This window comes from Cnephaeus nilssonii (assembly GCF_951640355.1).
Source record: "Cnephaeus nilssonii genome assembly, chromosome: 5".
In the NCBI taxonomy this organism is placed as follows: domain Eukaryota; kingdom Metazoa; phylum Chordata; class Mammalia; order Chiroptera; family Vespertilionidae; genus Cnephaeus; species Cnephaeus nilssonii.
Genome location: NC_137076.1, coordinates 32,990,061 through 33,010,766, shown reverse-complemented (window position 1 = coordinate 33,010,766; position 20,706 = coordinate 32,990,061). Strand labels below are relative to the sequence as shown.

Here is a 20,706-nt window from a genome sequence, read left to right as displayed (position 1 = left end):
TCGATGAGTTCTACTTTTAATTGAACTTATTTATGTACTTACCTGCCCTCTTTTAGTCCTGGAAGGCAGAATCCATTGTCTAATCCATATTTGAATCCCCCTTGCTCATTGGAGTTTTTTAAAACTTTATTTTGTAAAAAAACTCCAACATACTGAAAAGTTGCAAGAAAAATACAGCTCTCATATACTCTTCACCTAGGTTCAACAATTTTTCCATATTTATTTGCTTTCTCTCTGTGACACACTTATGATTAACTTTCTTATTTGAATAATATGGAAGGAAATTGGTGGCATCATAACCTGTCATTTATGTTCTCAAAATAAGGACATTTTCTTAAGTGAATGCATTACAGTGATCAATTAAGAAAATTTAACATGGATCAAATACTGTTATCTCATATGCCATCTGTATATAAGTTTTCCTAGTATTCCACTACTGTCCCTTCATAGCATTTTTCTAATCCAGGATCATGTGTTATATTTACTTGTCGTGTCTCTCTAGTCTCCTTTTATCTGGAGACACTTCTTTGTCTTTTAGGGCACTAATACTTTTAGAGTGGAGACCAGTTGTAGAATATCCCATGATTTAGATTGGTCTGGTGCTTCCTGTTGAATAGGATCGCATTACAAATTTTCAGGCAGCAATACTTCATAAGCAAAGTATGGTGGTGGTCACAGATTTCTCCAATGTATGTGGTGATTTAATAAACTGAAATATATTGCCATCTAATTTTGAAGGGCCTTAAAGAGCGTTGGACCAACGATTGAACTTATAATTTTTGTTGTTGTTAATCCTCACCCGAGGATATTTTTCCATTGATATTTTAGAAAGAGTGAAAGGGAGGGGGAGAGACAGAGAGAAACATCGATGTGAAAGAGACACATCGATTGGTTGCCTCCCACATGCACCCCAACCAGGATTGAGCCTGCAACCGAGGTACATGCCACTGACCGGAATCGGATCCCGATCCTTCAGTCTGAGGACCGATGCTCTGTCCACTGAGCCAAACCAGCTAGGGCTAACCTGTGATTCTTTGAGCTGCCTAAGGCTGTTGGCGTAGAGGGGAAACGTGAGGTAGAGGTGGTAAGGGCGGAGGAGGAATAAACAGGAGGGAACCTGGCATCTCTTTCATCCAGAGCATCTCTGCTTTAATTACTTGGATATGTTTCTTTGGTAAAAGAGGTTCCGCTGCTAAAAGAAACAAAAACAAAAATGTTACTACACTAGTCCAGTGACCTCATGTTTCAGATGAGATTCCGAGAGCTGTGCAGACTTCCCAAGGTAGCACAGCTGGTTTGTTGTAGGGCCAGGATAGAGTGCCGGTCTCTTGAATCCCAGGCTATGGCTTTTTGCTTTATCTTGCTGCTTATCTTTTATTGGATCAAGGACTCCTCTGAGAATCTGAGCAAATCTGTTTGGACCTTTTCTCTTTAAAAACTGTATATAGTAAATTTTGCATTCAATTTAGGGAGTCTCAGAAGTCCCTAAAGCAAACCCATGGACCCTGCTTTCTACTGTCATAATTTTGCTTGAACTGTGTTTGTCAACTTTATCATTTGCCTTTTGTGGGTGTTTTGTGGTTTGAAACACTTGATGCCTTGTTCATTCTAAGCTTTTTCCTTCATTGGATTATGGTGATTTGCCAGTGGGTAAGGGAACACTTTGCTCAGTGTCATCCTGCCTGCATGTTGAAGATAGTCTCTCTTGGCAGGCTGCAAGATGAACAACGTTAATGTGGTATATACACCGTGGTCTAACCTGAAGAAAACAGCTGACATGGACGTGGGACAGATAGGCTTTCACAGGCAGAAGGATGTAAGTGTTCTGCACCACTGAGGGAGGCGGAGTCCCGCCACTGAGTGGGGTATCATCTTTTCTGTCTAACATCTTTGTTGTTGAGGGCTCAGCATGATGTATGTTTTTTAAAGAAAATTAAGCTGGGTGACTGAGCCCCTGGAAAGCCTCTCCCCTATTCTTGGGGGGAAATCATATAATAAAGATTCAATATTTTTCCCCTGTCTCCCTCAAAGGTGAAAATTGTGACAGTGGAGAAGAAAGTAAATGAGATCTTGAACCGATTAGAAAAGACCAAAACGGAGCGGTTCCCAGACCTAGCAGCAGAGAAGGAATGCAGAGACCGGGAGGAAAGGAATGAGAAAAAAGCCCAAATTCAGGATATGAAAAGGAGAGAAAAGGAAGAGATGAAGAAGAAGAGGGAAATGGATGAACTTAGGTATGTTGGAGCTATAGTATTGGTATTGACCTTGAAGATTCTTCACTGTCATTTTAATCAGGATGATACCATGGGGGGCGGGGGGGGGGGGGGATGATATGCCGGTGGAGGAAGTGATATAAAACAAGCTCAGAGCTTTAAATGAATTAGAAAAAGACATTTATACTGTGTTGGTCAAGTGAATTACCCTTTTATAAGGGCAGGATATGAGAGTGTATGAAATAAAATAGCTAATTTCATTTTTGAATAAACCATAATAAGTTATCCTCAAGGTTTGGTTTGTAAACATCTTCAGGGGGGAAAAAAGATGCTGTATTAAGTGTTTAACATTGACTAGCTATGATATTTGAATAGAGTTGTCTTAGCTCTAAAGGCCAGTGCTAGTAACTCTTAAAAGTTGTTTTTAATACCTTTTTTGTACATTTTATGTGTTTTACATTTTGAAAGTTCAAAGTAATTAATGTAGTGAGGTCTGCTCCAAAACACTGCATTTTTTTCTTTTTTATTGAATTTATGGGGTAACATTGGTTAATAAAATTATATAGGTTTCAGTTGTACAGTTGTGTAATACATCATCTGTATATTATATTGTGTGTTCACCACTTCAAGTCAAGTCTATTGCCATTACCATTTACCCTCCCCATACCCTCTTCTACTTCCCCCAGCCCCCTTTCTAGTAATCACCATACTGTTGTCTGTATCTTTAATTTCTTTTTCAAAACACTACTTTTTTTTTTTTTAATGTGTTTTTTTTATTGAACTTGAGAGAGAGAGAAACATGGATCGGTTGCCTCCTGTACAAACACTGACCGGGGATCTAACCCACAACCTGGGTAATTGCCTTGATTGGAATTGAACTGACAACCTTGTGGTGCATGGGACAACGCTCCAACCAACTGAACCACATTGGCCAGGGCATTAAAACACTACATTTTTAAATAATAAATAGTAGTTAAAAATATAATTTGGATCCTGAAATTCTAGTGTATAAGGCTATAAGAATACTTAACTGTATTAATTTTCTATTGCTACTATAACAGATTACCACAAATTTAGTGGTTTAAAACAGCCTATATCTATTATTTTATAGTTCTGTATGTTAGAAGTTTGATGTGGTTCTTACTGGGCTAAAATCCAGGTGTCGCCTGGGCTATGTTCCTTTCTGGGGCTCTAGGGGAGAATCTGTTTTCTTTTCCAGCTGTTAGAACCACCCACATTTCTTGGCTTGTGGCCCCTTCTTCCATCTTCAAAGTTAGTAACATTGCATCTCTGACCTTCTTCCATAGCCATAGTCCCCTCTTTGATCAAGCTTCTTTGCTTTCAAGTTCCAATGTGGTGACATTGGGCGCATCCAGATAATCTATGGTAATCTCCCATCTAAGATCCTTAACTTTATCACATCTGCAGAATAGTCCCTTTTACCATATGAAGTAACATATTTATGGGTTCTAGGGATTAGCATGTGAACATCTTGGAGTAGGATCGTTATTCTGTCTACCATACTAAATCTATATAGATGTATAGCAAGAAAATTAATTCTGTGACTAATTCCTAGATTTTCCCAGTTATTCATAGATATCATGTGTTAAGTGTACCAAAAAGGGGAAAAAATATAAAGGTATTGATGTGTTATTCTCTTGGGTTATAAAATGAGCTGTCTTGCCATGTCCCAGTTTCTTTGGAATACCTGGGTTATTAGAAAGATTGTTGGGTCAGAATTCGGTATTATGACCAAGTACTGGAACTTATTAGTTATCCGTATACACACATGCTCCTGTTGGGGATTCTGCTAAAACAAAATGAGGAGCTTCATAGAATTCCCAAGTGTTATCCTGGGTTATATTTGCTAACATGAATCAGACTAGTGCTAGATTTAAACATTTGATATTACCTAGAATTGCAAGTCTGCTTTCTGTTAGGAGTGGAAGAAAAGTGATCAACTCATCAGTGTGGTAAAATATGTGGAATTTTGAGTGATTGTGGGATTTACTAGTAGAGTAGTTTATTCGTTTTTTGGTTTGTTTGTTTTTAAATATTTTTATTGGTTTCAGAGAGGATGGGAGACGGGGAGAGAGATAGAAACATCAGTAATGAGAGAGAATCATTGATCGGCTGCCTCCTGCATGCCCCCTACTGGGTTATTGAGCCCGAAACCTGGGCATGTGCTCTGACATGGAATCGAACTGAGACCTGGTTCATAGGTTGATGCTCAACCACTGAGCCACTCCCACCAGGGCCTTACTGCTTTTATTTTAATAAATTACCCTGGGCCTCAGAAAACCAAAAATAGTTGGTGTGTTCATTTCTGATAAATATGTGCCACATAAACGACTTCCATATGCTGCAGAAGGTAGAAGAATGTGAAGCAGTGACATATCAAAGGTTCGCTTGGCATGTGCAGAGCTGCTGTTTGCATGCTGTATTCTGCAGCTTTTGTGAAATTCCAGCAACAAATTCTAAGTTTTTGATGTTTTATAATTTGTTTTTATACATTTGTAGTGCTGGCATCACTTTAATTTCTGCCTTTTGACTCTTCAACCTAAGAGATCAAATGCTTTGACTATAAAATTTTCTCATTTTAAAGTCTTTCTCTTGGCTTTCTGACAATGAAAATACCATTGAATTTTACCAACTGGGTGATTCTTTTATTTGGACCATCTGTTAAGGAATGTCAAGTTGCTGTGATTGCTTAAGAAATTGACATTTGAATCTTCAGGGGATTCCACAGATAAAATCAAGAAAATATTATTATCCCAGGCAGTATCCCCAGTGTTTCCACATGGTTTCAGTGAAAAAGTACTTAGCCCAATATCCAGAAGAGCTACATTCCAACTTCTTTCCAATCTTAAAACCATTATTTAGACTCTGGACTCCATTCTAACTTTATGAACAAGAGCAGAAGAAGGGCAGGAAACTTTTAATTTCTACTTCGGGGGGGCGGGGGAGAAGTGGATGGAAGTTCTTTGAGCTCTAGTCGGGATCATATCCATCAGCTCTCTGCTCAGAAATGAATGGAGCAAAACAAAGAGCAAAGAAGGTGCTGCCTTCCTTCTCCGATGAAAAGAACAGGAGCCCCTGGAGCTCCATTTTGTTCTTGATAATAAGCGCTTTACTCCTTGTCCTCAGTGTGCAGATATGATATTGATCGGTCATGTAAACAGATCTACATAAAGGTCATCGTTTTTTAGGTAGTTTTTAGAAATATTTGGGTTGTTGGGAGGGTGCCAAAGTGTGAAGGCTAGAGAGTAGAAGTATATTAACACATCCTATTAATCATTTTATTCATTTAAACAATAATGAAAATTTCCCCTTAGACTTCACATATTCTTACTTATCCATTCTGTTCGTTAGCTCTATAGACAGTATTTTTTAAATTTTTATATGTTTTTTGAAAATATATTTTTATTGATTTCAGAGAGGAAGGGAGAGGAAGAGATAGAAACATCAATGATGAGAGAGAATCATAGATCAGCTGCTTCTTGCATGCTCCCTACTGCGGAGTCGAACTCACAACCTGTGCATTTGCCCTGACCAGAAATTGAACCATAGGTCAATTTCATTCATAGGTCAATGCTCAACCACTGACCACACCGGCCAGCTAGACATTATTTTTTTTTAGCTCACACTTGCCCTCAGCCTAAGATCTAGGAGTTTTAGTTTAGAGAATCTTTGTACAGGGTTAGATATAAGGAGGAAGCCACATATTGGTTTCCTTTTCATACCTGCTATGCTGGAAGCCATACATAAAGAGAAAGTAGCAGAAGAGACTCAACATAGGTTTTGACAGGATTTGGAGCCTTGGAAGTGATCTTGCCTGGGGCGTTAGAGAAGCAGAATGTCTTTCACTCAGTCTACATTTGGTTTTAGAGAGGAGCATTTGGAGAAGTCATCTAGGCCATTGGTCGCCAACCAGTAGTCACAGACCACTGATGGTCTGTGAGGTCCGAAAGGTTGGCAACCGCTGTTCTAGGCTGGTACCTGTGAGTCTGCCATAAACACAGTCACTTCTTCTTCTTCTTTTTAAAATTTTTTTCTGGGGAGTGATTATTTTATTATTTACTCATATCATAAATTGACAGTTCAGGATCAAATCTCTCGAAGTGTGGTAAGAATATCACTGGTACCACATGAGATGAGTTTAGATAGTATGTCCGTGGACATGTTTTAACAGTTACGTAATTATTTCAATGAGTATTAGAAAAACCAGCACATCAAACTTGTGATTAAGGATGTTATTGCTTAGAGCTAGGCAAAGTATGAAAAAGGAGTGGATATAAAGTCAATGTAATGATAAATACTAATCTTACCTTAGTACAGATGCAGCATCTGAACTTATAGAGCTCGGGTGGGGAACCTTTTTTCTTCCAAGGGCCATTTGGGTATTTATAACATCATTCGCAGGCCTTACAAAATTATCAGCTTAAAAATTAGCTTGTCATATTTGGTCAAACATTTAATTAACTCACACCTACTGCCTTAGCAGGGCTCAGGCCTTATATGGCCTGGGGGCTGGATGTTCCCCACCCCTGTTGCAGAAGATACTGCCACTTCTTGACGGGCTAGGAAAGAGTGATCACGGCTCCCTTTAGTGTATCATAGGAATATTGTTTCATCTGTGTAGTTGAATTTGTGATGTAAACCGAAGTTTGGAGAATCCTTTTTGAGAAATTAAAACGTTTATTCGGATAATGACTTGCAAACCAGAGAACATATCCCTAGGTATGCACTGAAAATACGCTCTAAAATCGGGGGGCTGCAGTAAAAATAGGGCCAGGTTTTTGAAGGCAGAAGCTACAAGGAGCTGATGATTAAAGAGATGGTTTGCTAGGGGAAACAAGACCACAAACTTACATCATTTGTTTTCTGAGTGGTGTGGGCAACTGGACTTTTTAACGGTCAGCTTGACTCAGTGGTGAAAATGACAGGTAACATATGATCAAGTGTTTCTCAACGTGCTAGTTTCAGCCCAGGCATGTTGAACAAAAGGGTTTTTTCGGTCACACAGTTACAGTATAGGGAGTGGGGTTTTTTATTGACAATAACGAAGAGTATGATTTATCAAACAGTACAGTTGGCATAGGGGACTGTTTGTTCTGCAGGTAGTGTAGGAGCCCAGAAGGACAAAGTTATGCTTTGTAAGCAGCTTCAAAGCTCAAGCTGCAAAAATCTAAATATTGGGCCACAGTTATGATATTAAAGTTTTTTTAAGTCCTCAGTGGTCACATCCAGTGATATAATCCAGTGAAAGCTTACCTGTTCTATTTTAATTTTGTATTCTCTTATTTGGCTTTTGTGGCAAACGTTTATTAACATCAGAATCAAGCTCACCGTGTGGATGTTGAAATAAACAAGAGTCAGGGTAATGTAGTTATTAGAGGATAAGTGAGTAACAGATCAGAAAAGACAAAGGGTATATGGCTACCTGAGATAGGGATATTTAAAGTGGCTGTCTGCGAGATCAGAATTGGAACCTAAGGCTCAGGTGATTAAAGTCAGAAGTGCAAGACCCAGGTAAAATGGCAAATCACACAGGTACACGAATCATCAGTTTGAACATTGATGTGAACTTGATTTGGAGGCAAAGGTTACTTCAGCAAGGAGGCTAATGTGTGAAATGTGAAAGGTTATAGTTGATAAATGGCAAAGCAGGAGTTCAAACTCAAGTCTGTAATTCTGAAGTCCATACTGTGACTGTACCATGCTGCCCATAAGGCAAGGATGAACAAGTTGGCAAGGCCAGAGTCAAGGTTGTACCGAGGGAAATTAGAAAGAATTAAAAGCTTTGTTAAGTCTAAAATTTCATGTTGTAATTGATATTGTAATATTCTTGGGATATTAGTAGGAAGTAGACTTGTAAGGATGATGAGTTTAGTGGCAACGAGTAGGAAGAGGTAATGGTGAGATCATTGATTAAAAGGATGATATAATCTAATGTGGAATTGACTGCTGTAATTGTACCTCCTTTTCTCTCTGACACACTACTACTGCTGCCTTCTATAAATAATGCTCTGTGCCATAGCTCTTCGTTTTAATAAGCTCTTTCAGAGAAGCACTTACATGCATCCTTGTATCCCCTTATATGTGAGCCAGTGCTTTGCATATACAGTGGGTGATTAGTCAGTATATTATAGATGAGTAAGTAACTGAGATTAGCTTCCCTTATGCAGTGACTCTTGAGCTAAGATCAAGACTGTTTGCTGGTTAAAGGGGGTGGGGGTAGAGGTGGGATGGAAAGAGAGCTCTTAGTAGAGGGAACCATGTATGCAAAGACCCGGTGTGGGAGGGAGCAAGGCAAAACACAATGCTAAAAGTAGGCACATATGTCTGGAGCATCTGGCATGAGTGATCATTGGGTCAGGGTTCCAGTCCGTGTGGGGCCTCATTGACCATGTTTGTCTTCATCCTGAGAGTTTTGTAAGGTCATTAAGCAAGAGGTAGTGTGATAGTTTTGTGTTTTGGAAAGGGAACCCAGGTGGGTGTGGCTAGGCCACTTAGGACGCTATTTTAGTTGTTCATGTGACAGACAGTGGTACCTTGGACTGTGGTGATGATGTGGAGGTGGAGAGAGGTGGACCAATGACAAGAAATTTTGTAGATAAAATGGCAGGATTTGAATGAAGATAGATTGAATTTAGGGGAGAGACAGGGGAAAAGAATGACTCCTGGGTTTCTGGTTTGTGGAATGGAATATGGGTAGCAATGCAGTTCTTTGAGGTAGGGGATACTGGAAAAGAGCTCAACCTTTTCTTTTTGTTGTTTTGCTTTGTTAATCTTCACCCAATGATATTTTTTCCTTTTTTTTTTTTTTTGAGAGAGAGAGTGGAAGGGAGGGAGGGAGGGAGAAGGAGAGAGAGAAACATCAGTGTGAGAGAGACACAGTGATTGGTTGCCCCCGCACATACCCCAACCGGGGCTGGGGATTGAACCTGCAACCAGCTCCAGGAATCAAACCCGAGGCCCTTAGGTGCATGGGCTGACATTCTAACCACTGACCCACACCAGCCAGGGCTCCAATAATTTTTTATAGTGGGGAAGACCATGAGTTAGATATGGATATATGAATCACATCTGCCCTTGGCTATAGGTGAATTTCCTCACTTGTATAATGCCACCTTCCACACAGTTATTGAGTAGAAGTGAGTGCTTCGTAAACTATGAAAGTGCTATGTACATCTTATTGTTTGTAGATATCCTTTTTATGTTGTAGTCTCCTTGAGGGCAGGGATTGTATTTTTGTTTGTTTTCGAAAGACCCTCAGCAGTGCTAGATACATGTAATATTCGGTAATTCTTGCCAGCTGGGTAACCTTATTTTAAATGTGTTTTTTCTTCTAGGAGCTATTCATCACTAATGAAAGTTGAGAATATGTCTTCAAATCAGGTATGCTCAAGTTATTTGCTCTAATGTTGTGCCTTGAAGTAATTCAGTAAGAGTTATTAATAATTGAGTTACTGGCCAATATTGACTTACATGTTGCACAACTATAGAACACTCAGGTGGATTCTATTAGGCATTGCCTCTCCTTCCTTGTGGACTTCCTCATGGGTTTGTTTTTGAGTAGGTCACCTTGTGTCATTCCTTGTCTATTGTGAAGTGTGGGTCTGTTAGTACTTACAGGGCTTTCTCATTCATTTCCCTTTCCTACTTGCAAGCATGCAAGAGTGCCATTATTTATTAGTGTCCTATATGAACGTGACTGTACATTCTATATTATAATTAAGTGAGAACAAAATTATCACCTTTGATTTAAAAATAAAACGGAAGTATTAATTCTAAGACCTTATCTGTAGTCTAAGTGACTACATTGATTGTTTTCATGTTCCTCAAGACCTGAATTAAAGAAAAATGGTAGTCTATCTTATCGTACTGAAAGGATCTTCTAGCATTAGCACCTAGTTATTTACTGACATATTATTGTTCACGAGTACTATCTTCCCCAGAGTTTATTTTGAAATGTCTGGAGGTAGCACAATTGAGCTAGTATTAAATTGTCTTTGCCCAAAATAAAACTGAGTGAATATGTTTGCTATATTGAATGTTTACAAATATGTGCTTTAGATTTGTGTTTCCAATACACTAGGCATGATTGCATATGGCTATTTAAGTTAATTAAAATTTAATTTGATTTAAAAACTCAGATTCTTTTTTTTTTAATATATTTCTTTATTGATTTTAGAGAGAAAGGGAGAAGGAGAGAGAGATAGAAATATCAATGATGAGAGAGAATCATTGATTGGCTGCCTCCTGCACGCCCCCCCACTGGGGATCAAGCCTGCAACCCAGGCATGTGCCCTTGGCCAAAATCGAACCTGGGACCCTTCAGTCCGCAGGCTGACGCTCTATCCACAGAGCCAAGCCAGCTAGGGCTAAAAACTCAGATTCTTAGTCATATTGACCACATGTGGCCAGGGACTACCATATTAGTGCAGAAATAGAACATTTCCATCATCACAGAAAATACTGTTAAACAGCACTGCTTTAATACTTGAAAGTTATTAACAGAATTGAAGGTCCCTCAAAGATCATCTAGTGAAGCCCTCCCTGACTGGTTTGTCTCAGTGGATAGAGCGTCGGCCTGTGGACTGAAAGATCCCAGGTTTGATTCTGGTGAAGGGCATGTACCTTGGTTGCAGGCACATCCCCAGTGGGAGGTGTGCAGGAGGCAGCTGATCGGTGTTTCTCTCTCATCGATGTTTCTAATTCTCTATTTCTCCCCCTTCCTCTCTGTAAAAAATCAATAAAATATATGTATTTAAAAAAAGATCATCTAGTCAAACGCCATATTTAGTGCATGAATTGACATTGTTAATAGGATTTTACATCTTGTTCATATCTATACAATATATCCTTCTAGATGTAATAGGAATATCTTTATTCCTAGAAGAACTAAATTTATGAGGCTTCTTTATGAGTCAGAGATGTATCTTTAAAATTTATTCCTGAACGATTCCAGAGTAGCATTATATAAGTAAATAGAGCCTTGAATTTGAAGTTTAGAGACGTAAACTGTCATTTACTAATTGAATAAGCCTAATAAGGTTATTTAACCTCTTTGAGGGTGTATCCATCAGCAATAAAAAGGAGACATATTACCTCATGGGGCTGTTCAAAAATTTATATTAGGGCATATATGCAAGTTCTTCCTTGACTTAGTCACTCTGTAAATATGAATGGTCATTATTATTTCTTACTCATATAGTCCTTCGTTGCTATTTTCCCACAAAGTATCAGTATCAGAAGATGAGTGCGAGTGCCCCATGTTGGGCTGCCGGTTTCGAGTGTACCCCCCACGTCCCGCGTGCGGTTCAAGGTTCAAGTTCAGGGTTCGGGCTGTGGAGGAGGCCGCACACAAATGAAAGAGACTAGACAAGAAAATACTAATTTGGGAATTGGGGGCCAGGCGGAAGCCCAAGGGAGGACTCCGCTTTGGTCTGGCCTTGCCATCCCTTATGGGTTTGGGATCCACCCATAGCCCTTAGGCAGGCAATTTCCAGTAACAGGCAAACTATCTTATCAGTAAGGATTTACATAAGACTGAAAGGTGAAGTTGCTTCAGCTACCTTTGTCTCTACTAAACAGTGGGTGTAAGGCTCTGACCCTTGCCAGAGCCTCAAGGTTGACCAGCCTTCCGAGTTCCCTGTCCACACCTCTGCTAGTGAAGGCAATGGGCAGCTTCCAACAGATGAGAAATATTTCATCCCTTCTGGAAACTGTTGTTAGATTTCTTGAAACTGTTAAAGTAGTTTAACAGTTCAACAGAAGTCTTTAACATCCCCCAAATCTCATGTCTTTGTTGTGGTGATAGTTGCTTATTGAAGATTTCTCTTATTCAGGGGCTACTTTCCAGCAGAAATCTGGCACTTATATTATGATTTTAGGAATTTTCATTCCCATCATTATGGATTTTTAAAGTTTGGATGTTCTGGAATTATGAAGTAAACATACACAAATGAATGTACAGGTATATACAAATAGCATCTGATTATCAACAGATGTTAAAATTTCTAGGATTAGCCCTGGCCGGTTTGGCTCGGGGGATGGAGCATCAGCCTGCGGACTGAAGGGTCCCAGGTTCGATTCCGATCAGGGTCATGTACCTTGGTTGCGGGCTCATCCCCAGTGGGGAGTGTGTAGGAGGCAGCTGAATCGATGTTTCTCTGTCATTAATGTTTCTAACTCTCTATCCCTCTTCCTCTCCATTCCTCTCTGTAAAAAAATCAATAAAATATAGTTTTTTAAAAATCTAAAAAAAAGTTCTAGGATTAGGAAATCATATTTGTAGGCCAAAGGATTGCTAATCCTGCTTTTCCTCTCCCTCTGTTATTGTTGCCCCTGTCCCTGAGCTCCAGGTTGAATCACATTCACGTTTCCAAGGAAGTTTGTGTGGTTTTGATCATTTCTTGCAGTGGAAGGACTCTCACAGCCTTTTCTTGTACTTCAAAAGACTGAGCTTTAATTCTCCCGTAATCATCTTCTGTTAAGGGGATACAGACCTTTTATGGTCCATTTTGGCAACATGATCAGTCAGTTTTCAGTTAAAGGCTGTTCTATAATATAATTTTTAATTTAGTTTATACAAGTGGGAAAAATATTAGTCTTCAACTCTTAAGTTGGTTTCACTTTTGAGTTTGTGCTCTCCTATTTAAATTGGTTCTCTTCAATCTATAATTTCTTTCTAGCCATTCTAAGTTTGGTATCAGGAACCATAACAATTACTTTGAACATTTTATGTGCTCATCATCTTATAAGTGGATAACAGGAGACCTGTTTTGCTATATTGAAAAACATATTGACTCTTAAAGGGAGTCTAAAATATAATTATTATCCTAATAAAGGTTTGGAGTTCAGATATATATTTAAAAGTTACTCTAATCCTAAAATACAGTTTCTCAGACACATGGGAACTCTTTGCAAATGTAACTCACAGCCTTTATAGGGAATGATGCATTTTCATTGTCACCAACCTAAATTATCTTGGTGAGTTTTTCTTTCCTTTTTAATAATTCTTTATTGTTTAAAGTATTACATATGTTCTATTTTCTCCTCCATTGACCCCCTCCAGTCCATCCCCCTGCCCCAGGCCTTCACCACTGTATTGTCTGTGTCCATGGGTTATACATATATGCTTACAAGGTCTTTGGTTAATTATCTCCCAACCACCCGCCTTTCCTTTGAGATTCCACACTCTGTTTCATGCTTCCATGTCTCTGGATCCACTCCATTCATCAGTTTATTTTGTTAATTAGAGTCCACATATGAGTGAGATTATGTGATACTTCTCTTTCTCTGACAGACTTATTTCACTTAGCATGATACTCTCCAGGTCCCTCCGTGCTGTCTCAAAGGGTAAAAGATTCTCCTTTTTTACTGCTGCATAGTATTCCATGGTGTAAATGTACCACAGCTTTTTTATCCACTCATCTACTGATAGGTACTTGGGCTGTTTCCAGATCTTAGCTATTGTAAATTGTGCTGCTATGATGAACATAGGGGTCATACATTCTTTCTGATTGGTGTTTTGGGTTTCTTAGGATATATTCCTAGAAGTGGAATCACTGGGTCAAATGGCAGTTCCATATTTAATTTTTTGAGGAAACTCCATATTGTTTTCCATAATATTGCACCAGTCTGCATTCCCACCAGCAGTGTACTATGGTTCCCTTTTCTCCACATCCTCACTAGTACTTGTCATTTGTTGACTTGTTGCTGGTAGCCATTCTGACAGGTATGAGATGATACCTCTAATTTGCATCTCTGATGATCAGTGACTTTGAGGATTTTTTCATATGTCTCTAAGCCATCTGTATGTCCACTTTGGAAAAGTATCTATTGAGGTCAAGCATGTCAAACTCGCAGCCGGCGGGCCGCATGCCTTGTTTAAATAAACGTGGGTTGCAAGTTAGACATGCCTGATTTAGATCCTTTGCCCATTTTTTAATTGGATTGTTTGTCTTCCTTCTGTTAAGCTGTATGAGTTCCTTATATATTTTGGATATTATTGGTGAGTTTTTCATTCTCGGTGTTTGCGATCTAAAACTCACCTTAAGAGATATAGGATGACTCGTTCAACCTCTGTAATGCTGTTATTCAGTTTAGGACTCTAGGGCAGTCACAGTTCTAGAGTTTACATACAAGACAGGCATTAGTGTGCTCTTTGTACAATTATTATTTAAGGCATTTAAACTATGGCCTCAGTTTATTTTGCTAATTGAAGAGAAGCTCACAGAAAACCACTGAGTGAAACTGGAAGTTACACCAGACTTCACAGAAACCTTTGTTTTTTAAAATATATTTTATTGATTTTTTTACATAGAGGAAGGGAGAGGGATAGAGAGTTAGAAACATCGATGAGAGAGAAACATCGATCAGCTGCCTCCTGCACACCTCCTACCGGGGGTGTGCCCGCAACCAAGGTACATGCCCTTGACCGGAATCGAACCTGGAACCCCTCAGTCAGCAGGCTGACGCTCTATCCACTGAGCCAACCAGTCAGGGCGAAACCCTTGTTTTTTTACCTGTATCTCATATTTGCTCACCCACCTCAAGTAAGAGCTATTAAGGAGAAAACCATGTATCACTTTAAGCCCAAGTCTTTCTCTAACAGCTCAGGTATCATACGGTGAGAACATGAGAGAAGCTGAAACAAGTGACATTTTCATGCCAATGTACCAGAACTTACACTACTAGTGAATGTTGGCCCTCTGAGCTGTTTATTTTTTTTGTTTTTATTGATTTTTAGATAGAGAGGAAAGGAGAGGGAGAAAGAGATAGAAACATTGGCTGCCTCCTGCACACCCCCTTACTGGGGATAGAGCCCATGATCCAGGCATGTGCCCTGATGGTGAATCAAACCCGGGACCTCTTGGTCCATGAGACAGCGCTCAATCCACTGAGCCACACCAGCTGGCCAGAGCAGTGTCTTAGTGTATGCAGTATCTCAGAAAGGGTCTGGGCTCTATTTTTGTTTTTCAGGACTTATTTGTAAGCCACACAATCAAATCAGTCCCTTTATCTACCATCATGTATGTTGTTTTATCAAAAACTTGTCAAGCCAGCTAACTTTGAAAGCCTATGGCTTCCTAATAACTTTAATAACTTCCTAATAACTTTTCCTAGTTAAAAAAAAAAATCAAACCCATCTGCAAGCCACAAATAATGTGACAACCTTGAAGCTCAAAATAGTGAAATTTAGGCCAAAAGTATTTTTGCATTTCAGCAGCATTGTTGGCATAAGAATGTTGAGGCAATATTTGATCTCATATTATTTGGCATATTTGTTGAAGGAGCAATTGCATTTTTCTGTTACATCCTATACTCAGTTGGTTGGGCCTTATTTCATAGTTTGGGTATAATTGGTCACCTGTCGTGTAATCCAGGCCATGTAATGACACCTTAGAGAATATAACTGCTAACAGTCTATTCTAAACAATTTAAGATAGAGAAGTGATGAGTGAGTTTAATTATTTTACTTTTTTCTTTTTGAACTCTACAGTTAGGCATAAGGAGGCTTGTTACTTAAGACTTAATTGTAAATTTTATAAATCAAGTTACATATTTTTGAAGACTTTTATGGTTTCACTTTTTTGTTTCCTACAGGACGGCAATGATTCAGATGAATTCATGTGAATGGAGAGGTGGACCTTTTAAAGATGTGAATTTAGGGACAATTGCAGATGTTTTGATGTCATCCATGTTCTGAGTTATGAAAAACGAACAACCTCAGTCTATACAAATATCAACTTGGGAGGTTTTTTTTAAAGGTGTTCCTTTTTTTGCTGACAGAAAAGGATCAGATATGTATATGTGTGTGTGTATATATATATATCAGATATAGTTGGACTTGAAGACGGCATATAACTTTAGGAAAGTGAAAATATTTGTGCCCGAACATGTCTTGGTAGCTCACGAAAGTTGGCTGCCCTTTTTCTTGGAATAGACTTTAGAACGAACTACTCTGAAAAGTGTTTCTGGTACTGTGGTTGATCCCTGAAAACAGATGTCTTGAAAAGCTTTTTATATTCTTAAAATAGCTTCACTTCTATTAAGGAGAATGTATTGGTGAGCAATATATAGGAAATGTTCCTCTCACCCTGGATTTCCTGATTAGAAAAAGATGATAGTGAGTTTTGAAGATGATAGTGATATTTTCATTCATGTTCCATTGTGTTGTCTAAGTCAATTAGCAGAGTTGTCCTCAGCAATCAGCTTGCCCTAGCTTCCACACTCTATATCCTTATTGTCGGAGTGAGGGCCTCCTTCTAGGTACCATCAGACTTAAAGAAATAGCTGGTGTTAATCCAGGTTGGCCTTGTGTGGCAGTTTTCACCAAGTAACCCAGGCCACAGAGATTACAGCTTCCAGGCCCTGGACTCAAGTCTCAGCACTGAGGGGAGAAATCGAAGGAGGGCTCTAGGAATCGATGTAGGTTTTGTCTTGGAATACAGCATAAAGCAAAAGTCCACGTTGTAATTATGTTTTTAAAAAGAATTAAGCATTTCACTAGCCAGCCAAGTAATTTGTTTATTTACCCTGAAATAATATTTATTTTGAGTTGTAACCCAGAGTTCAGATTTCTCCATTGTAGACTCAGTAATTTATTATGTAACAGGACTACTCATTCAAACCACCTGCTTTCCAGTGTGATTCCAAATAGAAGATATATTTTTATTGAAGTGTGTAAGAGAACCCCTGCAGAAAGAAACAAAAGAACAAAGCTTGCAGGCCAGGAGGCATACAGATCCACGTTTTAACCACACCCAGAACTGTATGTGCAGCAATCTTACTCTTGTTCTAGCTCAGCAGCAGTGACCTCCAACAGATCTATCTGTGATAGCACCTTGGGACTGTGGCTAAAACCAGAAGACTTCAGTGTTTCTATTTATCTCCAGTTGGGGTATCAGGTTGAACTGGAAAACTCCCTGAGGCATAAGTTGGCCAAATTTTGAGACAGAGTGTGGGAGACTATTCCAGAAATTAATTGTGTGTGTGTGTGTGTCTGTCTAATGATATTCAGCCTGGAGTTCTGTGATTTAAATATACGTATAATAATAAAGAATTTTTTTTTTTAATTTGGAAAGACTGTTAGAATTTGCTTGTTATCCCTATCCTCAAGTTGGTTTTGAGGGTCTCTGGCCATAAAAACAAAACAAAAAAGTCATCATAGGTTCAATCTGGCTAGTTCTACAAGTGTATCTTCTCTGTCACTGATAGATGCATCTCTCCCCAGAGGCCCACTGGGTCAAAGTGGATGACCTTTCCCAGACACACTGTTGATTGGATGTAGGTCAAGCACGTCAAACTCATGGCCCGAGGGCTGCATGCCTTATTTATTTGGCTCATGTTAGCCTTAGAGTTTGACATGCGTGGTGTAGGTACCTGGAGCAGTACCTATGCTGTCCTGCCTGGTTACTGGAGGCACTTGTTTAACATTGCTGCAACCTCGAAAAGGGGTGGATTTTGCCTCCAGCGTCACCTGTGTCACCTCAACTTTCTACTGCTTCTGAAGGACTCCTCTGTACCCCACATTACAGCATATGTAGATAGAGCTTTTGGAAACTATATGTATTTTTGCTGTAGTTTAAGAGACTCAAGGGTCCAAATTTTAAATGTCCCATAACTCTCAGCTTTTAAATGTCAGGGACCTCTCTTCTGAATTCTCCAAGTTGATTCGAAGCTCAAACCTTTTCAGCTGCTCTGTGCTGACTTCCTCCGGCCGCTGCCTCTGCCTGTGTGCTGGGGAGTTTTCCCCTCGGGTCTCTTGGTCCCAGAGAAAGCAAGGATCTTTTCTTTTCTTTCGAGAACATTGGTTCAGTGTCGACAGGTCAGACTCTTGGCACTGAAGTCATTTCATTTCTTGCCGCTGGCATGTTTCCTAAACTTCCTATCGGAAAATTCCAAATCAGTGGTATTTTATGAGCTGTGCCCGTGATCAGATTTGTACATCCTGAGGATTTCTCTTTCCAGCTGTCTCCAGTTTCTGTACTCTGTTAGATCTGCATGCAGCTGAGGTTCACTTTGTCGTTTATTTCACAAACTGCTCTGTTATTCCTGTAGCTTTAGAATTCGTTTCTTATACGCCTTTGTGGATCTAGATCACAGTCTTTGGGCAAGAGAGCTTTGTCACAGTGCTTGGGAAGTTTACCAACATGGGAGGTTTGTACATTAGCAGGCGGCCATAGGCTGTAGTTGAACCCTTGCAATATCTTTTGTTATATTTTTTTAACTTCTTGAAGCATGGGTTTAGTGAGTCTTTTTTTTTTTTACTGTTTAGTGCCAATGGTTTTCCCCACTCAGGAAGGAAGGGGGGGCCACGCATACAGCAAGATTAGAAAGGGAGAGTTCAGCTGTGGCCTCCAGTTTAAAAACAGAGCGCTTCCTCCCACTGTCCCATCTGTCCAAGAGGGGACGCTCGTTTGCCAGGCTGGAACAGGTTATGGGAAAAACTGAGCAGGATGGAGACATGAGCACTTGTCCAGTCTTCCTGAGCTGTGATATTGAAGCCTTCCTTTTCTCTGTTTGATTTGAAGCACGTGTGCACTGTGTGTGTAACAAGTCCCATACTCAGAATGATCATAGAAGAATGAGCGCATGACCTTTTGATTTTAAAGTAGATTGTGAAACAATCAAACTGTAAGTGTAAAATTCAAAACTTAAAGTCCAAGCTAAATGTCAGTCTTGGCCCAGCGAGTATGTGACGACCCAGAAATGAGGACAGCACAGCTGGCACCAACAGGCTCATATTCCAGCGTCGCAAAGTGGGAGCTCTTCTCTGCCGGACACACGTGGGCCTCGCCTGGAGCAAGAGACTTAATGTGCATTGTGTCATTTCACAAATGAGGTGGTGCCAACTGCCTATTTACCATGTCCTGGATGAATGATATGTAAAATATAATAAAATATAATAAAAGCTTATAGTTTGAGTAGAACCAAGTGTGTGTGTATGTGTGTGGGTTTTCACTTTTCGCCTTTCTCCTCTTAAGACTCAGTCTCAGGGATGTGCAAGTAGGGAGAAGGAGGTTCTTGGCTGCCTGACATGATACCTTCAAACTGGGCTTTGCTTCTTTGAAGGAGGAGAAGATCCAATTAGAGTAAAGCGAAGATTGCCCAAGGATTCCAGGAAGAGAACCATGGAATCTGGAGTGCAAGGGTCAGGATTTGAAGTTTACAATTTGATATCCTTCCCCCCCCCCCCCCCCCCCCCGGGGTTCTGCCTGAGGTCTTGACCAGGGTGAGGCTGCCAACATGAAGACTTGTTGGAATGGTACCATTGATGAAGGTAGTGGCTCCAGACCTGTGTTCTGTTTATACATTCACCCCTTCTGTGGTAGTGCTTACTCTAACATCACTCAGAGAGGTATTGGGGTAGAGGGAGCCACAGAAACATTCTCTCAGCTGTAAAGGCATATTTGAATTCTTAAATATTTATTACTTGGCATTTGGATTATATTTCTCACTAATCAGGGCAATCAATACCTGCATCCTTTTGGTTTTAATGGCCTTAGCTAGAATTCTGGGATTTAAGGTTTTTTAGTAAATTATTCTACACTAGAGGCCCAGTGCACGACATTTGTGCACTGGGGTGAGGTGGTCCCTCAGCCCAGCCTGTGCCCTTTCAGTCCAGGAGCCCTCAGGGGATGTCTGACTGATGGCTTAGGCCCGCTCCCTACCTAAGCAGGGAGTCGGACATCCTTTGCACTGCCGCCACTGCACTCACCAACTGTCAGCTCGGCTTCTGACTGAGCAGCGCTCCCCCTGTGGGAGCGCACTGACCACCAGGGTACAGCTCCGGTTCCTCCGTTTGGTCAATTTGCATATTACCCTTTTATTATATAGGATTATTATATAGGATGGGGAATATAGGTTGAAACCAGACTTTTCATATGGAAAAATGTAGAGATGCATAAGTATACTTATTGGACTCAGGAGTATACTGAAAATACAAATACCTATCAAATGCCATGTATTAACTAACTATGGTTTATCATTAGAATGTATGCAACTCTGTTTTTTTTGTCTCATTTATTTGCTTCATTTGTCTTTCTGATTTCATGGTGGTAGCAGTTACTGGAGGAACTCTAAGCTTTCTACCGTAGTGGTTGTGCCTATAGTTCGGCACTATAGCCAAATGAAATAAGAAACGAGTCTCTCTGGAAAAAAAAAAAATCAATGGAAAAAATATCCTCGGTCGGGTGAGGACTGAAAAAAAAAAGAAAAGAAACAGGTCTCTGCCCTCAGCTGTTGGCATGCACTGATTGGTGCTGACTTGGCATTTTCTGCCTTTGTGGACAGCCAAGGAATGGAGGCCAAGGGAAATGAATGCTCACCCTAGAAGCCCGTGTAGCTTTTGCTAGTTTCCAAACCTGGTGAGTGGGTGTCAATATTTAAGGCTGAAAAAAAGAAGGAATTCTCTCGAGTCAGTATTGTTTTTCATTCCCACATCAACCCCGTCCTGTAACCACGCAGTAAAAATATA

General features: G+C 39.9%; 1 protein-coding gene across 4 annotated transcripts in view; it reads left to right on the top strand.

Annotated features, from left to right (window-relative positions):
• CCDC25 (coiled-coil domain containing 25) overlaps positions 1–20,706 on the top strand; it is a 67,642-nt gene that overhangs the window by 28,869 nt on the left and 18,067 nt on the right. The window contains exons 6-9 of one of the 4 annotated variants that reach the window (XM_079771760.1): positions 1,713–1,816; positions 2,032–2,234; positions 9,569–9,614; positions 18,761–20,038. In XM_079771760.1, the coding sequence (XP_079627886.1) occupies positions 1,713–1,816; positions 2,032–2,234; positions 9,569–9,614; positions 18,761–18,817 (410 nt within the window). In that variant the 3' untranslated portion in view covers positions 18,818–20,038. Of the gene's footprint in view, positions 1–1,712; positions 1,817–2,031; positions 2,235–9,568; positions 9,615–12,067; positions 20,039–20,706 lie in introns of those variants that run through there. The other 3 variants (XM_079771761.1, XM_079771762.1, XM_079771763.1) reach the window with 3 other exon arrangements.